We start from the raw sequence: 24,987 nt of genomic DNA, 5'->3' as shown, positions 1-24,987 counted from the left end.
AAGAGAAAGGGATCTGTATGTGCAAAAATGTTCATGGCAGCCCTATTTGTAGTGGCCAGAAACTGGAAAATGAATGGATGCCCATCAATTGGAGAATGGCTGAATAAATTGTGGTATATGAATGTTTTGGAATATTATTGTTCTGTAAGAAATGACCAGCAGGATGAATACAGAGAGGACTGGCAAGACTTACAAGAACTAATGCTAAGTGAAATGAGCAGGACCAGGAGATCATTGTACACTTCAACAACAATACCATATGATGATCAATTCTGATGGATATGGCCATCCTCAGCAATGAGATGAACCAAATCAGTTCCATTTGTTCAATAATGAAGAGAACCAGCTACACCCAGTGAAAGAACTATGGGAAATGAATATGAACCACAACATAGCATATCCACTCCCTCTGTTTCTGTCCACTTGCATTTTTGATTTCCTTCTCAGGTTATTTTTACCTAATTTCTAAGTCCAATTTTTCTTGTGCAACAAAATAACTATATGGATATGTATACATATATTCTATTTAACATATACTTTAACATATTTAACTGTATGGGTCTGCCTGCCATCTTGGGAAGGGGGTGGGGGGAAAGAGAGGAAAAGTTGAAAAAGAGGATTTTGCAAGGGTCAATGCATATATCTTGTAAATAAAAAGCTGTAGTATAAAAATACTTTCCTTTTAGTGTTTTAAATTAAACATTTTTTAAAAAGAAGAGACAAAATGAAACATAACAGCTTTCAAGAATCAGAAGCGTATAAAGAGGAATAATTAGATTTATTTTGCTTATCACTATAAAGTATAAGGAAGAAGAATGGGTGGCAGTTTCAGAAATGCTGGGATTTTTTTGTAATTCAATATAAAGAAAAACAAAAAAATTAAGAGCTGTCCAAAAATGGAATTGAATACATTAAGATGTAGTGAGCTCATGATGACTGGAATGTGAATGAAACTGGTTGAACATTTGGCAAGGATGTAGTATGACGGATTCCAATTGGTCAGAAACAAACTAAATAAACTCTTAGGTCCTTTCGAATGGAGAAATGGTAAGGCATTATACAGTTCCAGTTAGTATATCAAAAGAGAAGGAAGAAAGGGCTATTAAAAAAAAAAATCATTCAATGACCAACTTAAATTAGTACCTTTGTCAAAAGAAAAACACGCTTCTGAAGACGTCGGACCAGGTCTTCATTATATTCCCGCTTCTTCCTCTCTTCCAAAAGTTCACTCTGGACCTTAAGTAAATCTTCTAATAGTTGCTGACGCATTTTTTCCAATATCCGAGCACTATAAGAAAACCAGAGTATATTTTTTTAAAAATTTAAAATGAAAATGATTACCTTTGTCTCATATTTCCCAAAACTGCCAACATGAAAATAAGAATTTGGAAGAAGTTGATTCAGGTCAAGGTATGAAATATCTGAGTGATGTCAGCAATAGTTCTAGAGATACCATGCAAAGGATGAAAAGGGAACTTTCTTGGTTTAGAAACAGCATATTCCATAGCCATACCCCAAAATAGATTTGCATATGCATATTTTTTCATTCAATTTACTTACTTATGAATAGCTACTTAACTCCTTTCAGGAGTTTCTCAATTTCAAACTATGCATTCAAACAACACCCTGTCCAATCCTAGAAAATATGAAGGGGATTTTCACATCACAAGTATGCAAGGAAAGAAAAAAAAATCAAATGATGCAAAAAGGAGAGATGAATAAGCTAAATTACCAAACAAAATGTTTCATACTTGAATCACAGATAGCCCCAGATGTGCAGTTTTGGATGGCAGTAATTTAACGCTACCATCCACATAGTTCCTGTATTCTAAACATCCTATGCATTCTAAAATAAAAGAAAAGCTTTTGGAGCTAAAAAAAAAAAATGGTATAGCTGAATGATGTCTACAATTAGGAAAAAACTATGGAAAGAGATGAGTGAGTTGCAAATAACTTAAGAACCGCCAAATGGGAAAGGTTGTTAAAGAGGAAAACGCCAAATTGGGTCCATTCATTTACACCAAATAAAATTGAATGATACTTTATAGAAAGCCCAACAAGAAAGATGTTTATGCTAATATAATGCTGTTAAATATATGTCAATAAAGTTTAATATCTCTTCTTTAGGCATAAAATTCCCATGTGTTGCTCTGCCATAAAAAACTAAAAAAATACACAAGACATTAAGTTACTCAAATGAAAAAACCAAAGTGGAGGGAAAAGGCTTAGATAAGCCAAATACTGTATTATACTCTCTCTCCATATATATGTGTGTATACATATATACATACATATATGTGCATGCATATTTACTACACATATACATACGAATATGTGTGTGTGTGTATTCATGTCTGTGTATTTAACATCCATTTCTAAACAAATACACATTTTTTCTAAGACATACTTTTATGAATATTCTTCAGACCAGCATTAATGGAGACTCAAAATCCCAGATAGCTACGTGATAACTTGGATTCCATGTATCAGTATGTTATCTTCGATTTATTTCTCTTGGGAAGCCAAACATTGAAACTAAATTATAAAATGCCTACTCAGCTAACTCCTTTATCAGTTCCAGGTATTTGTTCTATTTCTGTCATTCTCAGACAAATACATAAAATCTAAAATGTATACACAAATATTCATTTGAAACAGAAAAGGATATTTTGAGTTCCAGTTCAACTTTAAACTATTCATGGACCAATTTAATAATCAAGAACTGTGAAATCAGCTCTTTTCATCACTGAATTCAGGTGGGAAAGTTCACAAAAGCTTTAAATGACTGTTCAAAAATGGGTAATTTAATTAGAAAAATGACACCAATTCCCTGGATGTCTTTTCATTACTTACATATAAAAAGACTATTGTGTGACCCATTACATTATTAGCAGTGGTAGGATATTGAAAAGCACAATTAGTTTCTCACAAACTACATAACCATCCTCTGACCCAAACCAAGTCTTACACAATGATGAAAGGAACAAATGGGAACTAATTTAAGTTACTACAAAGGGGGGAAAATATACACACACACATACACATACACAGACAAACACAAATATCTCTATAGACTTTCAAACAAAACAAATGAAACAATGGTGATGATAGTATTAGGCTTTGTTCATTTTTTTTTAAAAAGGGCTTTCTATATGCAAAACCTAGAAATACTAGATAATCTCATGCAGTAGAACCCAGAAGTTAAAAAGGCCTATAGAATCATTAAGCAACAGCACTGGATTAGGACTTTGGCAAGTTGGGCAATTATCTTTCTGGATCCTAATTGTTTGACTTTCTTATAAAATAAACAGGATAATCTAATGAGCCTCTATGGTTACTATATAATTATAAGAATATATACAGAGCTAAAGAAAACTCCTATTCAATAAAGTACCACATTCAAACATGGAATCCATATGGCATCATGACCAGCTTCATTACTATAAAAGGCCCATCTTAAAAACCTACTGGGGATATTAGAAAACACTATGAGGCAAACTAGATATAAACTAACATCTTACACTATATACAAAGACATGGTCAAAATAGATAATTCAGACATAAAGGGTCAAACCATAAGCAAATTAGAAGTAGAAGGAATAGTTTATCTTCTCAGATCTATGGAGAAGGGAAGAATTTATGAACAAACAAGAGAGAACATCATGAAATTTTAAATACCCGTGTTTCCCCGATAATAAGACCTATCGCGAAAATAAGTCCTCCCCCTACTGTGTAAGATTCCTCTAAAATTAGCCCTCCTCAGAAAATAAGCTCTATTGAGATTGCTACTGTAGTGAAGGTGATCCCCTGCGCTACATGCTACATTATGATACCCTCTGTATGCATCGCCCCCCGGTCTTTCCCTCTTCCCCTTTCCCCCACCCCCACCTCCCCCCGTGAAACACACGCCGAGTTCCGAGCTGCATCCAATCAGAGCTGCAGCAATGAACACATCATCCTATTCTTCCTTTTTTTTTTTTTAAAACTTTTTATTGATAGAACCCATACCAGAGTAATTTTTTACAGCATTATCCCTTGCATTCACTTCTGTTCCGATTTTTCCCCTCCCTCCCTCCACCCCCTCCCCCAGATGGCAAGCAGTCCTTTACATGGTGAATAGGTTACAGTATATCCTAGATACAATATATGTGTGCAGAACCGAACAGTTCTCTTGTTGCACAGGGAGAATTGAATTCAGAAGGTATAAATAACCCGGGAAGAAAAACAGAAATGCAAGCAGTTTATATTCCTTTCCCAGTGTTCTTTCTTTGGGTGTAGTTGCTTCTGTCTATCTTTGATCTATTGAAACTCAGTAAGGTCTCTTTATCAAAGAGATCCACTTCCATCAGAACACATCCTCAAACAGTATCATTGTTGAGGTATATAATGATCTCCTGGTTCTGCTCATTTCACTCAGCATCAGTTCATGTAAGTCTCGCCAGTCCTCTCTGTATTCATCCCACTGGTCATTCCTTATTGAACAATAATATTCCATAACGTTCATATACCACAATTTACTCAACCATCCTCCAATTGATGGGCATCCATTCATTTTCCAGCTTCTCGCCACTACAAACCGAGCTGCCACAAACATTTTGGCACATACAGGCCCCTTTCCCTTCTTTAGTATCTCTTTGGGGTATAAGCCCAGTAGAAACACTCCTGGATCAAAGCATCCTGTTCTTCCCCAGTGATTTGCTTGCTGGCGCCATTGAGAGCAGTGCCGTGGAGGAGAGCTGAGGCAGGACAACATAAAAACCTGGTATGTAAGCGGGAGTGAGGGGGCATGATGGAGGATAAAAGAAGAACTCAGGGGGCATGATGGAGGATAAAAGAAGAACTCAGGGGGCATGATGGAGGATAAAAGAAGAACTCAGGGGGCATGATGGAGGATAAAAGAAGAACTCAGCCAGCACTCACTGCGCTAAAGAAATGAAGAACTTCCTTGCAGAGAGAAGAATAGATCAAGTAATGATTCCTGCACGAATGTCTGCCTATCTCCAGACCCTTGATATTGCAATAAACAAGCCATTCAAGGACCATTTGCGCAGGGAAGTCAATGACTACAGTGAAAATAGAATGGAAAGAAATCAGCGTGGAAACTTTGTGAAGCCCTGTCTGCAAGAGGTCGTGACTTGGGCGAAGAAGTCATGGGATAAAATTACTGACAGCTGTGTCGCCAAGGCACTACGAGCAGGTTACCTGGACAAGACATGTTCATTTAAAGAGAGTTATATTGCTGGACATGAGACAGACTGGGTCCACTTCTTCTGAAGGAATTAGAGGCGCAAGACATCCAGGATGGAATTCAGGGTATGCACACTTATGACGATGTTATTGAAGAAGATGACATGATCATTATTGAATAAAGGTACTTTTTTTTGTTCACATTTACCTGATTATTAAAATTCTGTCAATGTTCATTAAAATAAGCCCTCCCCTGAAAATAAGCCCTCTGGTGTTTTTCTGTCCAAAAACCCAATAAGACAGTGTCTTATTATCGGGGAAACACGGTAGATAATTTTGATTATATTATTATATTAGAAAGGTTTTGCACAAACAAAATCAATTGAACCAAGATTAGAATGAAAACAGAAAATGTGAAAACAATCTCCGTATGTGTCTCTGATAAAATCTTCATTTCTCAAATATATAGAGAACTTAGGCAAAATTCTAAGAATACAAGCCAATTCCCCAAAGGATAAATGGTTAGATGATATGAACAGGCAGTTTTCAGATGAAAAATTAAAACTATCTATAGTCATATAAAGAAGTGTTCTAAATAACTTGATTAGAGAAATACACATTGAAACAACTATGAGGGAGGTACCACCTCACACCTATCAGACTGGCTAATATGACAAAAAAATGAAACTCATAAGTATTGGAGAAGACACGGCAAAATTAGGACACTGATACACTGTTGATGGAGTTGTGAACCGATCCAACCATTCTGGAGATCAATTTAGAACTTTGATCAAAGCGCAACCAGATTGTACATATCTTTTGATCCAGCAATACTACTCCTAGTCCTACTACTATCCCAAAGAGATCATAAAAAATTGAAAAGATTCCATACATATACACACAGATACACAGACACACACAGACACACACACACACACACACACACACACACACATTTATAGCAGTTCTTTAGAAATTGAAGAGAGAAATGGATAAAAAAAAAGTTGTGTTATATGAATATAATGGAATACCATTGTGAAATAATAATTGATGAGCAGAGAGATTTCATAAAAACTTGGAAAGATATATGAGCTGATGATGCTAAATAAAATAAGCAGAAGCAGAACATCGTCTACAGTAACAGCAACATTGTGTGATGATCAACTGCAAACTTTAACTCTTTTCTACAATACTACAATTCAAAATAATTAGAAAAAACTCATGATGGAAAATGATATCCACAACCAGATAAAGAAATAATGATACAGTCTTAATACAGATCAAATTATACTATTTTCACTTTTAAAAAAAGTTAGACCATGACCACTATTATGTGCCATTACATAAAGAAAACAAATTCTTTATCATTTCACTTCTTTTCTTAGCTAGCATACAACCTAATTTGCATAACTAAATACACTTTAAAAATTTTGAATTTTGCTACATAAATTGCCTTTCACTTGTGTAGCACAGTTACAAGTCACATTAGGGAAGTACTAAAGAATGCATACTTCTAAGATCCTATTAAAAAAAAAAGTTGATGTTATTTCTTTTGGCGTTACTACAGGCAGAACAATCTGAGAGAGAATACAGTCATAGGTTAGGAAAACAAAGTAACACTATCAAACTCAAAGGCAACAATAAGGAAAGCTAGTCAAGTGATCACACTGGGGCTGGACTCTTAAGATGTGAATCTGAAGCAGAACAAAAAGCAAAAAAAGAGTGAAACAAGGCAAAATATAACTGCAAATTCAGGCAAATAGTCTAAGGATCTAGGAATCTCCAATAGTATCCTACATGTGGCAGGGCCTTTTTTCCTATCTAATTCTGAAGCAAATGTTGGCCACCTTGGGACCAGACAGTCTTCAATATCCATTGATCCATGATGTTTATTATGCAGTAAAAAACATATATGAGTTTGATAATTTTATCCTACATACACATTCACTAGGATGCATGCAAGTGCACACGTATGTGCACACACTTTAGACTAAATGGAAGCTCTCACAAAGAAGGAAAGTTTAACCTAAGTATAGAAAAAGAATGTATTGTAGGACAATGATTATTTAGTATATACTTGTTGATGATACCTGTTCTAATCCTGTCTTTCTCAGCAATCCTCCTGAGTGAATGAATCCTTAATTTTAAACCTCCTATCAATAACTAGCTCTCTTCCACTCAGGAATTTCACATAAATATGGCAACATATTCTGTTAATTCTAAGATAGTCCTGTAGTACCACAAGGATGAACATTCATGTTAAATTTCTTTGCCATTTAAAGAAATCCTAACAACCAAATCTCAGAATATGTATCTATTGTGTCACTAGCCAAGATTTCACTGAGTTGAGCATGTAGTCACCAATCAAATCAAACTTTTGTTACAATGAGAAAAGAGAAAAAACAAACTCATAAAAAATTAAATCCCCTTTTCCATGCTTAAGTTCAACTCTACGGTCAGTGACATTTCCATGAACCTTTAAGAGTTCAAAAATAAATCTTAGTTCTTAAAGAAAAGGCTGAGTATATTTATTGATCAAGGACTTTTCTGAGCTACCATATACTGAATGGAGGAAGGTCTGAGCTTTTGAGAATCCATCTTTGTACTTCGAAGTCCACTTTAATGTAATCTTCATGAGAAAACTTTGTTTCTAAGATTCTTCTTTAAAGGAAAAATGAAAGGAGACAATGAATTCAAAGGCTGTAGGAAACATTTTAATGACATCCTGGGATGAACTGTTGCATTATACTCTTCCTTTACATGAACCAAAGTTTCTCTTTTCTTTTTTGTGATTCCTCACAATTCTCAAATCCTCTGCCCTGCATATAACACTAAGAGAAATAAAAACCAAGAAAAATGAATGAGGAAAAAGAAAAAACACCAGTGCAACAAAGTGGATAAGGAAAGAAAAAGATGGAGAATCTGTAGATAAAATGGAATGAGAGACTTAGAAATAAATTGCAATAAAACCTAGCAGGCTATCTGACCAATATTAAATATCAATCATGAAGAAGAGACATTATGGCATGTATTCTATGGAGGTGAAACAGGAGTTATAACTAGAATAAAATTCTAGCCAAACCCCCATTTGGTATTATACTAGTTACTATACAAGGTAAAAGAGAGGAAGTCTGTGTCATACAATACCTAAAGCAAAAAGAGAAACATTCATATTATGCCATTCCACTAGAATGTTGTGATCTCTTTGGATAGAAAATACCTTTTACATCAAGAAAAAACTAAATGCAGATCAAAGCATACTATTTTTTACCACTTTTTCTTCTGTTTTTTTTTTCCCCCTCATGGTTTTTTTCATTTTGTTCTGATATTTCTATCCCAGAATGACTCGTATAGAACTATATTTTTAAAAGTTTTTAGCTATATTGTATATCTCTTTGCCAAAAAGCCAAAGGTTCTCCCCCACACATACACACACAAAAAAACAACTAGAGTAGAACCTACTCAAACCTCCATTGTGTAAGAAATCTTAGCATGCAATTTATTTGGCCCTATTCCAAAAATACTTTAACTGGGGGGGGGGGGGGGGGGGGGGGGGGGGGGAGGGGGGGGAGAGGAGGGGGGTGTTAAAGGAAAGAATAATGAATAAAAATGGAGAAGTCAATATTTCATTCCTTAGGCACAGATATATTGTAGTTTCAATGCATTACTTTACCAGGAAAGTAAAGGAGGAAAAAAAACCATATTATCTACTGATAACACACTAACCAATTATATTCTATCACAGGAGGAAAACAATGTCATTATATATTAAGTGAAATTGTTTTGCCCCACAACCTCTAACCTAAGGAATGCATGTTGTATTTATTTTCAAACTCAAACTAAAATAAGAAAGGAAATATATCAAGTTACGTTGTCTAAAAAATAAAATAAGAAACTGTGTTTACCTTAGGTTAGGGGGAAAACATGCAGTGCATTCTGCATTTAAGAGGTTGGTAGAAGATGATTTGGAAGATGGAGAAAAATGTTTGAGAAACTAGAAGATTGACTTGGCTGTATCACAATATGGCAGGTAGAAGAATAACATATAGGCCTAGAAAGTCATTGTAAAGAGCTTTAAGTGAAAAACTTTTATTTGATCCTACAGACTATACAAACAAAGTTTAGTAAATAGGAGAATCAAATGGATAGAACTCTACCTCAAGAAAAACCCTTTGGAAGCTATGTGGATTAGGGATAAGCAAAATGAGCAATAATCCAGGTAAGAGGTAATTAAGGCCTGAAGTAAAATGATAGCAAACTGAGTAGGAAAAAAGAGCACTACTCTCCAATAGATAAAAGTAATCAAAGAAGAAACAGTACTCAAAAAAAAGAATCATAATCTATTAACAAACACATGAAAGAATTATAAGAGAAATGTAAATCTAAATAATTCTGAAGTTCTAGCTCACATACTGGAAATAGACAAAAATGAAAAATTATAGGAATCACCACAGTTGGAGGGATTATAGGAAAAAAGACTTATTAAGGTATTGTGAGTAGAGCTATGAACTGATAGTATCATTCGGAAAACAATTTGACATTATGAAAATAAAGTGACTAAAGTGTTTAGATCCAGTGAGTCCATTACTTGGTATATAATCCAAGATAGTCATGAAGAAAGGGAAAATCCCCAAATATGCCAAATCACATTGTTCAGCAATTTTTGTGGGAGGAAAACACTAAAAACAAAATATATATGTATCCATTGAAGAACGGCCAAATTGTGGTAAGTTAATAGAAAGGAACATTATTACAATTCTTAAAACAACAATAACAACAACAACAAAAAAAACAAACATAAATTCATGAATGAAAAGTAAAGCCAACATTATACATAATAACTATAGCAAAATAAATGAAAAGAGTCACAAAATAATAAAAAATGAAAGCTGTAAAATTACAAAGAACTAGAATGGCACCAAAAAGTTAATGAGAAGACAATCCCACCTTTGCAAAGTGGAAGGTACTTAAATGCAGTTTTTGTTATTTTCAAACTTTATTATTTATAATAGTCTGAAATGTAAAATTAAAAAAATCTGAATAAGCATATTCTCAAACTTTTTCATGTCAAGAACCTTTACATTCTTAAGAAAATATCAAAGACTCCCCAAAAAGCTTTTATGTGAGTTATTTCTGTTAATATTTACCTTACCAATTTCAAGATTTTAGGACTGATGTAAATAAAGAGTTATAGAAAATCATAGGACAGAACAATCATATCTGATTAATGTAATCAATTGCAGATGAATAAAATTGAAAGGGATTGGCATTCCAACACATGAATCAGTATTTAAAATGGTATGATAGAGAGAAAATGGTAGAAAACTTCAGGAAGCTGTGCACCACATGGAGTATATTTGATTAAATAAAGTAGTAAAAGATCACGTTGCTCAAAACCAAGCTTATTTGCAGACCTTTACAGCAGACTCATCGAGTCTTAGACTGGTTAACTTAATCTTATTTATATTATTAAACATATTAAAAGATGTTTTAAAACAACAACAACAACAAATAGCTTCCTGGAAATCTATGGCTATCTTTAAAAAGAAATTTAAAATATACTATGACAACGCTGATTAAACAAAACTAATAAAACTGTATCTCTCATTCAATGACCCTTTCTATCAAATACTCAGTTTACTTTATTCTCAAATTAATATTTGAAAACAAATGTTAAATATAAATATTAGCTATAACAAATATGATATAATAGACTATATTAACAGACATATAACATTCACTGAGAACAAAGCAAAGAAAGTAATTCATCATTAGTCATTTGATAGAGATCCTTTAACTATTCAATTATAGACTATGTTCTTACCCACCCAACACATGATGACCTTCAGATTATGGAATAACTTGGGGCTAACTTAACTTTATCTAAGTACTTTATAGAGCCTATACACATAAACCCAAGTATTATGACTTCAGTTTAATTTTCATCCTGGATTCATTTTCAGGTTATCGTACACTAGATATATTTTTATTAATGGATCCAGGTAAAACTCATGTATACATTTCTATAATTAAGCAACATTATTTCCCTTCATCATCTCATATTACCCCAAACCCAAACCCAAACAGCAAGTTTTAAAGTAACAAATTAAGAATGTGAAATTAGCTAGGCAAATTCTTATCACTATAAGGGACTTATTTCTTTTCATTCTAAACTGAGACCAGCTTTTGGTTCAGGGTTTTACTTGGTCTTGACTTTCAACAATTTGTATATGAACACAATCAATAATATGGAGTTGACAGAGTTCCAAGTCACATGAACAACAACATGGTAGACTAGACATTTTCTTAAAAGTTCATAAGCTCTGAAACTTACCCAAAATAGAAATTATATACAATAAAGTAACTTCAGTTATTTCCATGGTAACAGGGCACCAAGAATCTAAAAGAGGGTAAAAACAAAAAACTCCAAAATCCAGAAACTGACATTCACTGACCCTGAACTCATTCTGCACCCCTATCCTACATCTCAAAGTACTAATAATGAGAATGTAGCATTGCCTTATATCAAAAATCATCCCTACACTCTGACTCATTATTCCCCTTTCCAGTGGCATAGAGATGGCAGCTCCAGGTTGTGGAAGTTTTCTCAGATCTCAGCAATCAGGTTGATCATGTTGTGCCACAGTTCCCTTTTATTGTCCTGTCTCAGTTTCCCTAAATTGTTCTGCCTCAGTTTCCCTAAATTGTTCTGCCTGAATCTCCTTAGTTGCAAGCCCTCCCCCCCCCACCCCCTCCAGTTCATTAAGACTGATATAACTCAGGATTACTTACTCTAAGATTATAAATTGTCACTGTATAAACTCAATATAAGGGGAAGTCCAGACTTCCTGACTCTAAGCTGGACATCTCCTTAACTCCCAGTATGTTAGAATTTATAGTCCTACCCCCTATCCTGTCATTGGTCTTCTTGATCCCATCTTATCAAAATGTCCAATGCCTCCCCTCACCCTGTCAGAACTGGAATGATAGTCCATTCCTGCTCTCAGTACTCTGATTCCACTCCTGCTTTGGTCTACACCTGTAGCTGAGCCACATGTATATATACTTCATAGGAAGCACATATTAGCCACTGGACGCGTTGGACATCAGCCCTGGGGGCAGCATGCCCCCAGCACAATCTTTCCCTTTCAAATAAAATGTTAAAAAATCTCTAATCTCTATCTTGCCTCAGTTTCTCTGGCATTACAGTCACAGTCCTTCAAGAAAAAAATCTAATTCCAACCACCAAAAAGTCAGTTTGGACAGAGATCTATGATGCTGAACTATGAATTTTCTAGTGTTGGAAGAAGTTAAGATGCTTTAAGATCCAATACTAAAGAATCAGAAAGGAGAAAATGAGGAATAAGAAAAATGGGATTGGCGGGGGGCGGGGGGAGGGGGGAGGGGATGATAAGAGAGAAAATAGACTAAAAGTACCATAAATTTCAGGACAAAAGAAATCTCAAAGACCTTGAACACAAACATATATGAACAGGAAAATATGATCTCCAGATCTAGCACACAATCTCAAGTATCCACAAATAAACACTGAAAAAAGAAAAATGATCTAAACAACTATTGAGACAAAAGATTTTGTGAAAGTTGAGAAGAACATGAAATCACAATACTGTTCATGAGAAATGAAAAAAAGAAATGAGAATTATAAGAATAGAATCTACATCATACAAGAAGCAAAAACTAATAGCAGAATAGAAAAACTGGAATCTCCAAAGGCAAGCCCAAAGTCAGAACAATAGATTGGGAATACAAATATACTTCCCAATCAAAAAGAAGGGACTAAAAAAAAAAAAAAAAATTTAAAGAAAATATACACACTATGAAAAGCAAAACATAGAGATTTCTAAAACAGTACACACAAAAAAAAATTGAAGGGTCATAGGTCTCCAAGAAGAAAATGACAAAATAAACAACCATAACATCATAATGTAGGAAATAAAAAAATAAAAATAAATATAAAAGCCACGAAAGCTGCAAAGTCCAAGACACATAGAGGTTAAATTTAAAAATTTAACTAAAAACAACAACTTCTACAGGTCAATTGAAGAAATACCTTCAAATATAAAGGAAATGTTATGCCACAGTTCTCAGTTTCTCTAATTATCCTGACCTGACTCAGTTTCCCTGCTTCTCAGTCCTGCAAAACCTCCCCTCCTTCTTTATCAAAATATTTGATAAGGATAAAAGATCTTATGTTTTAGAATGACTCTCCGCATCCCAACCTATTAAGAATGTCAGATACTGTCTTAGCAAGATGCCTCCCCCTATTATGTCATCCCCCTCTCCAGAGACTCACAGCATCCTGTCAGAGATCTATCCCACTCTCAGCACTGACTCTGACCCCACCTCAGGCTACCCCCTAAATCTGAGAAATGTGTATATACATTGTTTGCTAGATTCTTGGAGAAGATAATCTCATTCAGCCTTGGGACCAAACCATGGATCAATCTGGTCCCATCTCTTCCATTTACTAAATACCCTCTAATCTCTATCTTGCTCAGTTTCTTTGGCATTACAAAAAAGACAATATAACACAATACTTTAACATCCATAATAAAAAACAGGAGGTGAAGGCTATTTTGGAAGAGACAATAAAGGACTATACTTTAACGGCTGGCTGCATTTGAGGTGATTATTACTCAGAATTGAAAACTAAGGCTGCCTCCAGATGCCCCTGAAGAAATCTGCTCACAGAGAAGGATCATATTTTAGAAAAGAAGAACACTACATTTTGGCCCCCAAACGTAGGACTGACAGGACCCTGATCTCAGTGGAAAAGCCTCAGATCCTGATCTCAGTGGAAAAGCCTCTGATCCTGATCTCAGTGGAAAAGTCTGCTCAACACAGAAATTAGGGTGAGTACAACAAAGAAACTCTGTTAAAGAGCTAAAGTAAAATTTCAGCTGAAATGGGACAGATGTTTAGAAAATAGCCTTCTGTTTCTCTTCAAGGAAAATGTTTAGAGAGCATTGTCAAGGTTATGAAAAACCAGGGTTTGATTGTAATTTTGGAGCAGATCACTGAACTTTTAGAAATTGTAAAGTATACATCTCCTTGGGAAAAGAACTGGATCTAGAAGAGTGGAAATTAGTAGAAGAGCAAGTAGGTGAATACTACAATTCTAATCCAAACTCAATTTCCAACAATACACTTAATACATATAATCTAATATAACTGGCTTTAGGAAATTATCTAAGTGTTAGAATAAAGAAAAAGAAGAAAGAGCAGGAGGGGGAAGTGTCAACTAAAGTAGGTGAAAAGGATGAAGAATCAGATAAGAATTCCCAGCAGGAGAAATTAGATCATTCCTTATCTCATGACCCTCCCCCCTCAATTAACCCTTCATAGGTGGAGGAAGAAGGAGGAGGGGGAGAGGCAGTAACGCAATCAGAATTTAAGCAGCCTGTGACAAGATTAGAAAAGGCATTAATTAAGGCAAAAAATGAAGGAAAGGATATATCTGATTTTATAAATGCATATCCTGTGATTGAAAAGCTTGACTCTTCAGGTCAAAAAAGGAGAAGATACACTCCTTTTAATTTGGAAAAAATTAAGGATTTGAAAAAGGGTTGCACTCTTTATGGGACTACATCATCTTATGTTAATATGTTACTAGATAATTTGTCTAATGAAATCCTAACCCCTAGAGATTGGAAATCCATAGCAAGAACATGTTTAGAATCTGGACAAAAACTTGTTGTGGCTTTTGGAGTATCATGAATTATGTAGGATTCAAGTCCAACGAAATAGGCAAAGAGGAGTTAATATACAAATCACTTTTGACCAACTAGCTGGTGAAGGTCAGTATGGAGAGAATTCAGAACAGATCTATTATCCCATAACAGTGTGTGAGCAAATTTCTAAGGCTGCAATAAAAGCTTGGAGTTCTCTCCCCATACAGAAAGATGAAGGTAAAGCCTTCACAAAAAATAGAACAAGGCCCCTATGAACCTTTTGCGGATTATGTGGGACGTTTGCAAACAAGGTCAGGACTCTGATGTGATCAATCAGCTTAAAAGTAATCATATGGCAGAAAGAGATTACAGTTGGGGAGAATACAGGCTTTTTAACCCAACAGGGCAGTGTCCAATGCAAACAGCTCCAATGTAATTGCCAGATGATGAGGAGAAATCCCAAAAGTGGTAAACAGAAGGGGATTAGATTGGTTAACTGCCTGGGAGAGAGGATTTGCTTGTGTTCCTACAGATAGAGAAGGAAACAGATGGGTGGCAACAGATGGGTGGCAAGGAGCACCTGGAGAGAGACAGAAAAGGAGAAAATCCTCAAAACAAAGGAGAAGATGTAAGAAACATCTGACACTGAAGGAACATGGCTAACAATGAGACAGTTAAAAGAACTTAACACAAGATGAGACTGTTTCAAGGACTTGAAAACCAGCAGCAATCACTGGATTCCTTGAGATGAAAAATTGTTGAGACTATTGCAGTACTTCAAAGCTTGCAGGAATTACTGGACAATAGATTTCTTTTGGACTATTTCTGGGACTTATGGACATGTATAAATTCTCATGTTGATTCATGTTATATGTTACATCACTTCTAGCCTGTGTTATATTGTGTAATATATGTAATTATGTGTAATATCTCCTATATTGATGGATTTATGTATACCTATTTTAAGAGTGAGCCCCTTCAGAAACTGCTAATCTAATTTGATTTCGGATTTCCTATTTCCTTTGATGTTTTCACCTCCCTTCCTGAGATGTCAGGGAGGGTGTGACCACCTTCTTTTTAAGGTGTTTTCACTTTTTTTTTTTTGAGTAGTCAGGGAAGGTGATCACCGTCTTTTTTGAGTTTCTCACCTCCTTGAGAAGTCAGGGAGGTCATGACCACCTTATGTTCTAAATCAAAAGAAAGTGGGAGATGTTAGAATCCTTACAAAATGTTAACTCACTGGAATTGATAGAAATAATGCTTCTGTACTTAAGTTTACACTTTTGAGAGTTCACACATTAGTTCACACGTTAGAGTTCACAAGTCCGGGAGATTCACAAGTCAAGAATCCACAATCCCACTCTCAGAGGAGGAGTCAATCTTTGAGTTCACACCTCTAAAAGAGCATATAAAAGGACAAGCACTAGAGCCTTTTGGCAGATTGAGAAGGATTCTGAAAAGGAGAACTGGAGATTCAGAGGGATCTGGGGACTGAAGCTGAAGCTGGAAGAGACAAAGGACAAGCTTCAAGAGCTCTTGGAACTAAGGAGAGAGATAGGCCTTTAAGAAAACTAACCAGGCTATTTTGGAAGAGACAATAAAGGACTGTACTTTAACAGCAGGTTGCATTTGAGGTGATTATTACTCAGAACTGAAACTAAGACTGCCTCCAGAAGCCCCCCAAGAAATCTGCTCACAGAGAATGACCATATTTTAGAAAAGAAGAACGCTACACTATTGTATCCATTTATTTTGTTTGTAACATCTTCCCTATATAAAGCTATCTTTTGCCAAAGAGAACAGCCATTGTAAATTCTTCAAGTGACTGAACCCCCCAACTTTTGGTGCCTGCCATCATTGGGTGAGAAACCCCACATCATAGATCATATCAGTACTATCAAAAGAATGAGAACAGAAAGAACAGAAAGAGCCTTCTTTCTAAACAATGAAAGAGATGGAGTAAAGATAGAAATCTGAGAGGGGTATCAGTGAAGCGATAAACAGGGTCACAGAGGATAAAATCTAGTGATACCTTGCCCACTGAGGAATACTCCTTTTGTAGAGCTATATAGGAAGGTACATAGGTAGGAACAAGAGTAGAAAGTAAGGAGAAATCATGAGGGTTAGGTAAATCCAGGAGTAGCAATGAGGAGAAGATGAATTCTATATTCTAAGAAAAAGAAGAATCTCTATGGTAGGGAGAGGGGAAGAGGAAGGAGGAGTAGGAGGGGAAAGAGAGAAAAATCAAAAAGGACCTTCGAGAAAGAGGGAACTCCACAGATGAATTCTCCTGTGATTAAAAGAAGATGGGAAAGAAGGGCAGAGGAGTTGGAATGCCAATGGCACCAGGCAAAACAGGAGAACATGGAAATAAGAAGATTTACAGGGAGGGGTTAGGGGGGAGCTGGAGGAGAACTGGGAAAGGGCAACAAGAAAAAGTACAGAACAAGGGGAGGGGAGGTGGCTTACCATGGGCAGTGTCCTATCAACAGAAAAGGAGACATGGCAGAAAGATACTGAAGAAAAGAACCTGGAATGAATAACCTGGAAACTTTGTACACAGAATAGAGAGAAAACAGAAAGACCAAAAGATGAGGGGTATCAAGCAAAGAATAAAAGTATTATAAAGAGTAAACAGAAAGTAAATATGTACAATTAAGAGATTAAAACAAATTATTTTATCAAAAAGGGCATCAAAAAAAACAAACTTAAAAAAAAAAACTAATGAATAGAACTAGTTAGAGTAAAGGACAGGAAGAGAGAATCTACCAAACATTAAGGAAATAGAAGGAGATAAATACTTCGTCAAAGTATTTGACAAAATGTAAACATCATAAAAACACTAAAAAGTATAAGTATAGAAAGATTTTTTTAATATCATAAAAAGCATTTCACCAAAATCAAAAGCAAGCAACATTTACAATGGGGATATACTAAAACCTTTTATAATAAATATGGGAATGAAACAAAGATATCCAAACTCTCCACTATTATTTAATTTACTAGTAAAAATGTTAGCAACAGTAATAAAAAAATAATAAAGATAAGCAAAGTTAAACTATCCATATATATAAGGGTTAATGTAGAAGACCCCAGAGAATCAACAAAGATTTTAATTGAAAAAATTAATACCTTCAGCTAAGTTGCAACCTTCAAAATTAATCCTTAAAAACAAGGATCATTTTTATATGATAATTTAAAAAAAAAAAAAACAAGAAGCAATAATGTCAAGAAAAAATATCTATTTCAAATAATAACAAAATACTAAAATGCCTCTGGATCAAACACCAAAAGCATACAAAAGATTTATAGACAGCAATTTTAAAAGCACTCCTAAAAGAATCAAAGAACAATTTAATAATTGGAATGATAGTCTGTATTCATGACTAGATCATGTCAATGTAAGAAAAAGTATAATATGACCAACATTAATTTATTCTTTTAATGCTATGTTAATAAAATTACTAAGCAGATATTTTACAGAATCTGATAAAATTCAACAAAATTCATTTGGAAAAACAAAAGATCAAGACTATCAAGGGAAATGAAGAAAAGAAATAAGGAGGAAGTGGGAATAAATAGCACTACCAGACTTCCAACAATATTATAAAGCAGCAGTCTTCAAAACCATCTGGTATTGTTTTAAAAAATAAAGAAATATATCACTGAGAAAAGAACAAACGAGAGATTTAGAAATAAGAGAACTCAATAAAGTAGAAAACATTTGTTATATAGAATGAAATTCCCTATTTGATAAAAACTGCAGGCAAAACTGAAAAGCAGCCTGGGAGAAATTAGGCTTATAGCAACATCTTATAACATACTCCATAATATATTCCAGATGGATGGATACATGATGTTAATATTAAAAGATCAAACTTCAGAGAAGAAATGGATCACAAAGAAAGCTCTCACAGTCCTGGATAAGAAATGAATATTAAACAAACAAGCGATATGGGAAATTACAATATAGAAAACAGGTAAACTGAAATTGAAAAGCTTCTTCACAGACAACATCCATGCATCTATATCCTAATAAAGGAAATAGTCAAAAGGAGGAGAAAATCTTCACATCAAATTTCTGTGATAAGGATTTGGTGTCCAAGGGGCAACGGGTAGTACTAGATAGCGTGTTGAGTCTGGAGTTAAGAAGAAATGAGTTCGAATCCAGCCTCCAACACTTACCATCTATGTGACTCTGGATAAGTCATTCAACTCTCTTTGCATCAATTTTATCACCTGGAAAAGGAACTGGAAAAACACTCTGGTACCTTTGCCAAGAAAATGCCAAATGGGTTCAAAAACAGTCAGATACAACTGTAACACATGAATAATAACATCCAAAACACATGTATATGCATATGTATGCATATATTTATACACACACACACACACACACACACACGAAATGACTAACAGCCATTCCTGAACAGATAAATAACTACAAACATGAAAGATAAAGTTTTCAAAAAAGAACTGAGTATTAATCACCATAAGAAAAAATGCTCCAACTAACAAGAAAAGAAATGAAAATCAAAACAACATCCTGCAAATGGGCAAAAATAGCAATAGTCAAGGCTAGTAGGATGGTGGGAAGATAGGCCTTCCTATATATGTTCCAGGGTTCAAACATTTTGGAATGCAATTTGAAAATACGCAAATAAAATTATTAAAATGCCCATATTCTAGGACAAGAGACTACATATATATCCGAAGGAAGAAACAAATTCCCAATACAGCAAAACTTTTTGTGATAGCTAAGAATTAAAAACAAAATAAATGCTCACTGAGTATGGAATGGTTAAACCAATTATAATGCATGAATCTAATGGAATACTACCGTGCTATAAGAAATGAAGAGTGCAATAAGCACAGAAGAACACAGAAAAATCTATTTTAAATTATATGAAATGAAGTAAGCAGAGCCAAGAAAACAATATGTACAATAACTACCACAAAGCATTGTAAATGGAAGGAATAACACAACAAAAAAATCAAATGCAATAAACTGTGAAGGTCAAGTGGAATGCAAATAAAGGGATATGAGAAAACCACCAAATATCACATATTTTAAATGTTTTCAGACTTCCTCAATATAGTGATCAGTTATGCTGATATTTTTTCCTCTCTTTAAAACAACAACAACAAAAAATACTGTCCTGTGATATGCCTTTCAAGGAAGAAGAAATATATGAAATACTATAGTGACATATATATAATTTAAATCAATTAGAATTTTTTTAAAAAAATACTAGGGCAGTTGGATAGTGCAGAGAATAAAGCACCAGCCCTGGAGTCAAAAGGGCCCTGAGTTCAAATAAAGCCTCAGACACTTACTAGCTGTGTGACCCTGGCAAGTTACTTAACTCCAATTGCCTCATTATCCTTCCCCCAAAAAAAGGAATGGGTGGACTCTGAACTGAGCCCAACATCTACAGTTATTTACAAGAGCAAAAAGCAAAGCAAGGGATCCATAAGAAGTTACTTAAGAAATTAATGATAGAATTAATGTTATCTTTGAGGGTTTCTCTCACCATTAAAAGAAGTTCTGAAATTCTCAAAAAGAACTTGGTCAAACTTCAGTAAAGGAACATGAAAACACTCCTACAAAATTCTAAGCACAGAGTGAAAATACTTATATTTATACCGTCCAATTCAGATTCCAAATGCCTCAAAGTGAATTCTGTGAAAAATATGCCAAATTTAAAAAGAAAAATCAAAACAATATAAACAAGAAGAGAAAACAGCAAAGATTGAAATAATTATCAAAGGAAAGAGCAATATATAAAATGATAAAGTCACACTGTCCAGTTTCACCCAATAATTTCTCTCCATATTGCCTCTGATGATATATTTCTAACATCTCATCAGTTTGCACCACCAAATTCAATTTGCATTCCCAGATAAACAGAAGTAATACAGTAAATACTCTCATCTGACCTTGAAGTGAGGAAAGGAAAATTACCCTTAGCAATTTCAATTCAATCCCAACTCTAATGAATAGTCCAATTTAACTGCTCAGTTACCAACCAGTAATCTCAATAGAGGAGCAGATTTTCATATAACTGGGAGGTGTCCTTGATTCTAGCTTTCATCTCCTTTTACCATCACTTTATTCTGGGCTCTGCTCTAAAATTTATCCACACCTTCTGAAGCAGAGAAGCTCAAAAAACAGAAATTGAAATGAAAGGAAAGATTGCATTAAGATTGAATTATAAACCAAACATCCTCAAAAAGGAATATAATTATGAAATCTACAAATTAAAAGCCTAAGTTTTACCAGTATTCAACCCTATATCAATGTATGGAGTAGTATCCAAACAAGATGATGGGCAATGTCACATACAGGTGAGATAGCCAGGAAAAAGCAACTTAATGGACAATTCTCAATGAAAATGAGAAGTAAGTAGCAAGGCAAAATGGATATAATGCCAGACACAGAGAAAGGAAAAACAGAAGGTGCTGCCTTCAAAGGTTTCTTATTTATAGTAATCCTGGGCAAGTCCCTTAACCTCTCTGTTCCTTTGTTATAACACAGGGATGCTGATGGCACCACCTTCACCAGACTGAGAAGATCAAATAAGATAAAATATAAAGCACTTTGCAAACTTTAAGAGTATAATAAAAATCTTAGCTAATTATGGAAAAAATGAGATAATGTAAGGGAAGTGCTTTGTAAAACCTTTAATGCATATATAAATGCATGGTGTTATTACTTCTAAATCAAGATGGAAACAGGAACAAAAGATATACAAAATCACAAATTGATCTCAAGCTTCATATGGATTCCATCTTCTCCTACCTTTAGAAATCACCTCAAGACAGAAAATCTCCTGAAGTTTCCCTTGTAAGGTAATTGAGAGTTGGTTACATGGATAAAATTTTTTTTTTTGTTAAAAGTTCAATTCTCTTCATAATTCCACTCCTGTCTAACCCATCAAAAGGATTCTAGATTCTCTATATAGTTTTCCAGATAAGGTTTCAGGCAATTCCCATTCATGTCCCCCAAGATTGTGTTCTTTAGCAGCCTGTATTTAGTTCTTTCTTTACTAGACTTTCCAGCTTTATTTCCATCTTTATTAGACAAAAAGCTCCCTCACAAGTAATCTAGGTCAGGTATATTTTAATATTCTAGTACCTACCATTTATCTATTGTCATGGTTCCACTTACTTTCTGGTCACCACAAGATAAGCTTTTCCAAAGGCTTTAATGGATTGCTTAGGCATAGTGGAAAAGGCCTAGTCTGGAGGCTGAGGCTGGGGTTGAGTCCACATCCTGGCATAACTAGCTCACTGGGGCTAAAGATCTTTATCTTTCTGAGTATTACTTTTCTCACAGGTAAGCTGGAGGTCAGAATAACTGTACTCAACATGGTTAAAAATGATGAAAATTCCTTAGGTTAACAAATGTTCACAAACAGATTTCAAAGAATCCATGAAATTGATTGTACTGATTTAATTTTTAAAACCATTTCTTTTACAAAATTCTATGAATTTTAAAAGCATCACCATGAGCAGGAATCAATAGGCTTTACCAGAGCATCAAAGATATCCATGGAACCTGTTTGTTAATGTTAAGAGGTTAAGAGTAAATATGTTTAAGTTACTATTGTGTTTTTGCTCTTTATTATCGCATAAGCTTCCTTCCTTCCTTCTTTTCTCCGAATCTCTCTCTCTCCCTTACTCTTTGCCTCTGTTCCTTCCTTCCTTTCCTCCTTTCTTCCCCCTGTCCACAGAGGGTATTATACTCTTATCTATAGATGCTCTTAAAAGCATTTTTTTTTTTTTGCACTTCCCAAGATATCTTGGGATTTACTGGTTAGATTTCTTACTTAAAGACCAGGCCTTAAACCAAAGTCTATGTGATTCTAATTGGCCACCAAAATTCTAGGCTAAGCCCATTTGTCCTCTAAGAAATAATAAGCAGGCAGATTTCAGAAAAATCTGGAAAGATTTACATGAATTGATTCTCAGTGAAGTGAGCAAAACTAGGAGAACACTGAATATAGTAACATCAACACTGTATTATGATTGACTTACCACTTCTGAACAATACAGTGATCCAAGACAATTCCTAAAGATTCATGATAGAAATTGCAATTTACATCCAGAGAAAGAATTTCATAGTCTCAATGCAAACTGAAGCATGCTATTTTTGCTTTTGTTTGTTTTCATGGTTTTTCTCTTTTGTTAAATGTGACTGAATGTTTAATCTCTTATCAAATTGCTTGCTATCTTGAGGAAGGAGAATGGAGAAAAATGTGAACTAGAAATGTTACAAAAGTGAATATTAAAAAGCATATTTATATGTAATTAGAAAAAGTAAAATACTATTTACAAAAAAAGAAAGGGTAAAATTTAGTATTTTTAAATGTCAACTAAATTATTAGCAATAATAATAAAGGGGCAGTTAGGTAGTACAATGCATGGAGCACGAGGACTGGAGTCAGAAAGATTCATATTCTAAGGTCAAATTTGTCTTCAGACACTTATAGCTGTAGGACTTTGGGCAAGTCATTTAACCCTGTTTGCCTCAGTTTCTTCATCTATAAAATGAGTTGGAAAAGGATACATTTTTCAGTATCTTCAGGAAATATGCAAAGACTAACCTTACCAGGGGAGATTTGAATGTCATGAAGTCGGGATTTAAAGAGAAGAGGATGCCAGCAGATCAATATTTTTCTAAGAGGTAGTTGCACATATTTATTTGCCCATTCCCAGCTTTGAGATTCACAAAATTTCAAAGACATCCAGAGATCATCTTGAAATCTTCACAACCAGACCAAAAAATGAATATTCTCCATGATAGCTATCTACTTGGACATCTGTAGCTATAAAACCCACTCACTACTTTCTAAAATGTAAATCATTTTAGTTTTAGACTTTTCTAATTATTAGCAAGTTTTTCCTCAAATTGAATCAAAATCTACCTCACTCATTTTGTATTTCAGCTCTGAATCTTAATTCCTCTTCCACAAGATATCCTTTCAAATCTTGAAGATCTCTATTATTCTCTTCATCAGACTAAAAAATAAAAAAACATCCTTATCACCACTTTAATGCTATTCTCATCATGCCCCTGGATTTGCAAGTTTGTCAATATTCTTTCTATATTATAGGACTCAGAGATAAATACAATAATTCAGATAAGATTAGACCAGGCTAAAATATAGTAGAAATATTACACCTTCTATAAATACTTAACTCTCACAATAACAAGCAAAATTTTATACCTAAAAGGAACTTTAAGACTGTACATAAGCCTGTCAATAAAAAGTTGTTATTATTAAAAAAAAAAAAAAGACTGTACATAAGCAACATATATGATTTTATCAGAGGAAATGATATTAAAGAAATGACATTGTCACTGAATCCTAAGGACCATGGAATCTTTCATTCTGACTTGCAGCTGCAAGCAACTCTCTGTGTTGTCTTATCCACTAAAATGTAAGCTCCTGGAAAACCAAACCCATCTTCCTTATCTGTTGGTATAAATAGTGCTTAATAAATACTTTCTTCATTCACCTATTGAAATACCACAAGACACTATATGATATGCCTTCCAAAAATACTAAACTTAATCTAGAATCATGTTCCTAGCAATCAAGTTCCTTAGATTGTCGGGGACACTGAATGAATAATACATTTTGGAATTTTGTCAGGGATCAAGATCGACCTTAGTACTCTATAGTTTACACAATCGACTTCCTTTCTTTTATTGAAAAATAACATTTTTTTGTCCTTTTCAGTCTCCACATTTTCACAAACATTACAGTTCAATGATTACACTGAGATGTTTTTTATTTGGTATAGAGGAAGTAAAGTAATTTAGAGCCACTAGATCTTTTCTTACTATCTTTTATTTTCAATTTCCTCTTAACTAAATTCAATTTACCTTTTTTCCTTCTGAAAAATAATGTTTTTATGAAAGAATATAGAAACAAAATAGGAAAACCTTATTCCTCTTATTCTCTTTCATTACCGAATTTTGTGTTCTTAGCCCATTATGCTATTAAAAAATAAAGTTGATTTCAATGGTAGCTAACACTTGTCTTTGGAATAAGTAAATAAACAAATTATACAGAGTAAAGGAACAAAAAAAATTAGG

The 24,987-nt window shown here is 34.3% G+C and overlaps 1 protein-coding gene across 2 annotated transcripts in view; it reads right to left on the bottom strand.

Moving 5' to 3' along the window:
- Positions 1-24,987, bottom strand: part of MAD1L1 (mitotic arrest deficient 1 like 1) — an 872,812-nt gene that overhangs the window by 571,170 nt on the left and 276,655 nt on the right. For both annotated transcript variants that reach the window (XM_052000199.1, XM_052000207.1), the window contains exon 11: positions 1,144-1,288. In XM_052000199.1, the coding sequence (XP_051856159.1) occupies positions 1,144-1,288 (145 nt within the window). The remainder of the gene's footprint in view (positions 1-1,143; positions 1,289-24,987) is intronic.

This window comes from Antechinus flavipes, chromosome 1, assembly GCF_016432865.1.
Source record: "Antechinus flavipes isolate AdamAnt ecotype Samford, QLD, Australia chromosome 1, AdamAnt_v2, whole genome shotgun sequence".
Classification (NCBI taxonomy): domain Eukaryota; kingdom Metazoa; phylum Chordata; class Mammalia; order Dasyuromorphia; family Dasyuridae; genus Antechinus; species Antechinus flavipes.
The sequence above is the reverse complement of the archived record's forward strand: the minus strand, read 5'-3'. Positions and strand labels throughout refer to the sequence as shown.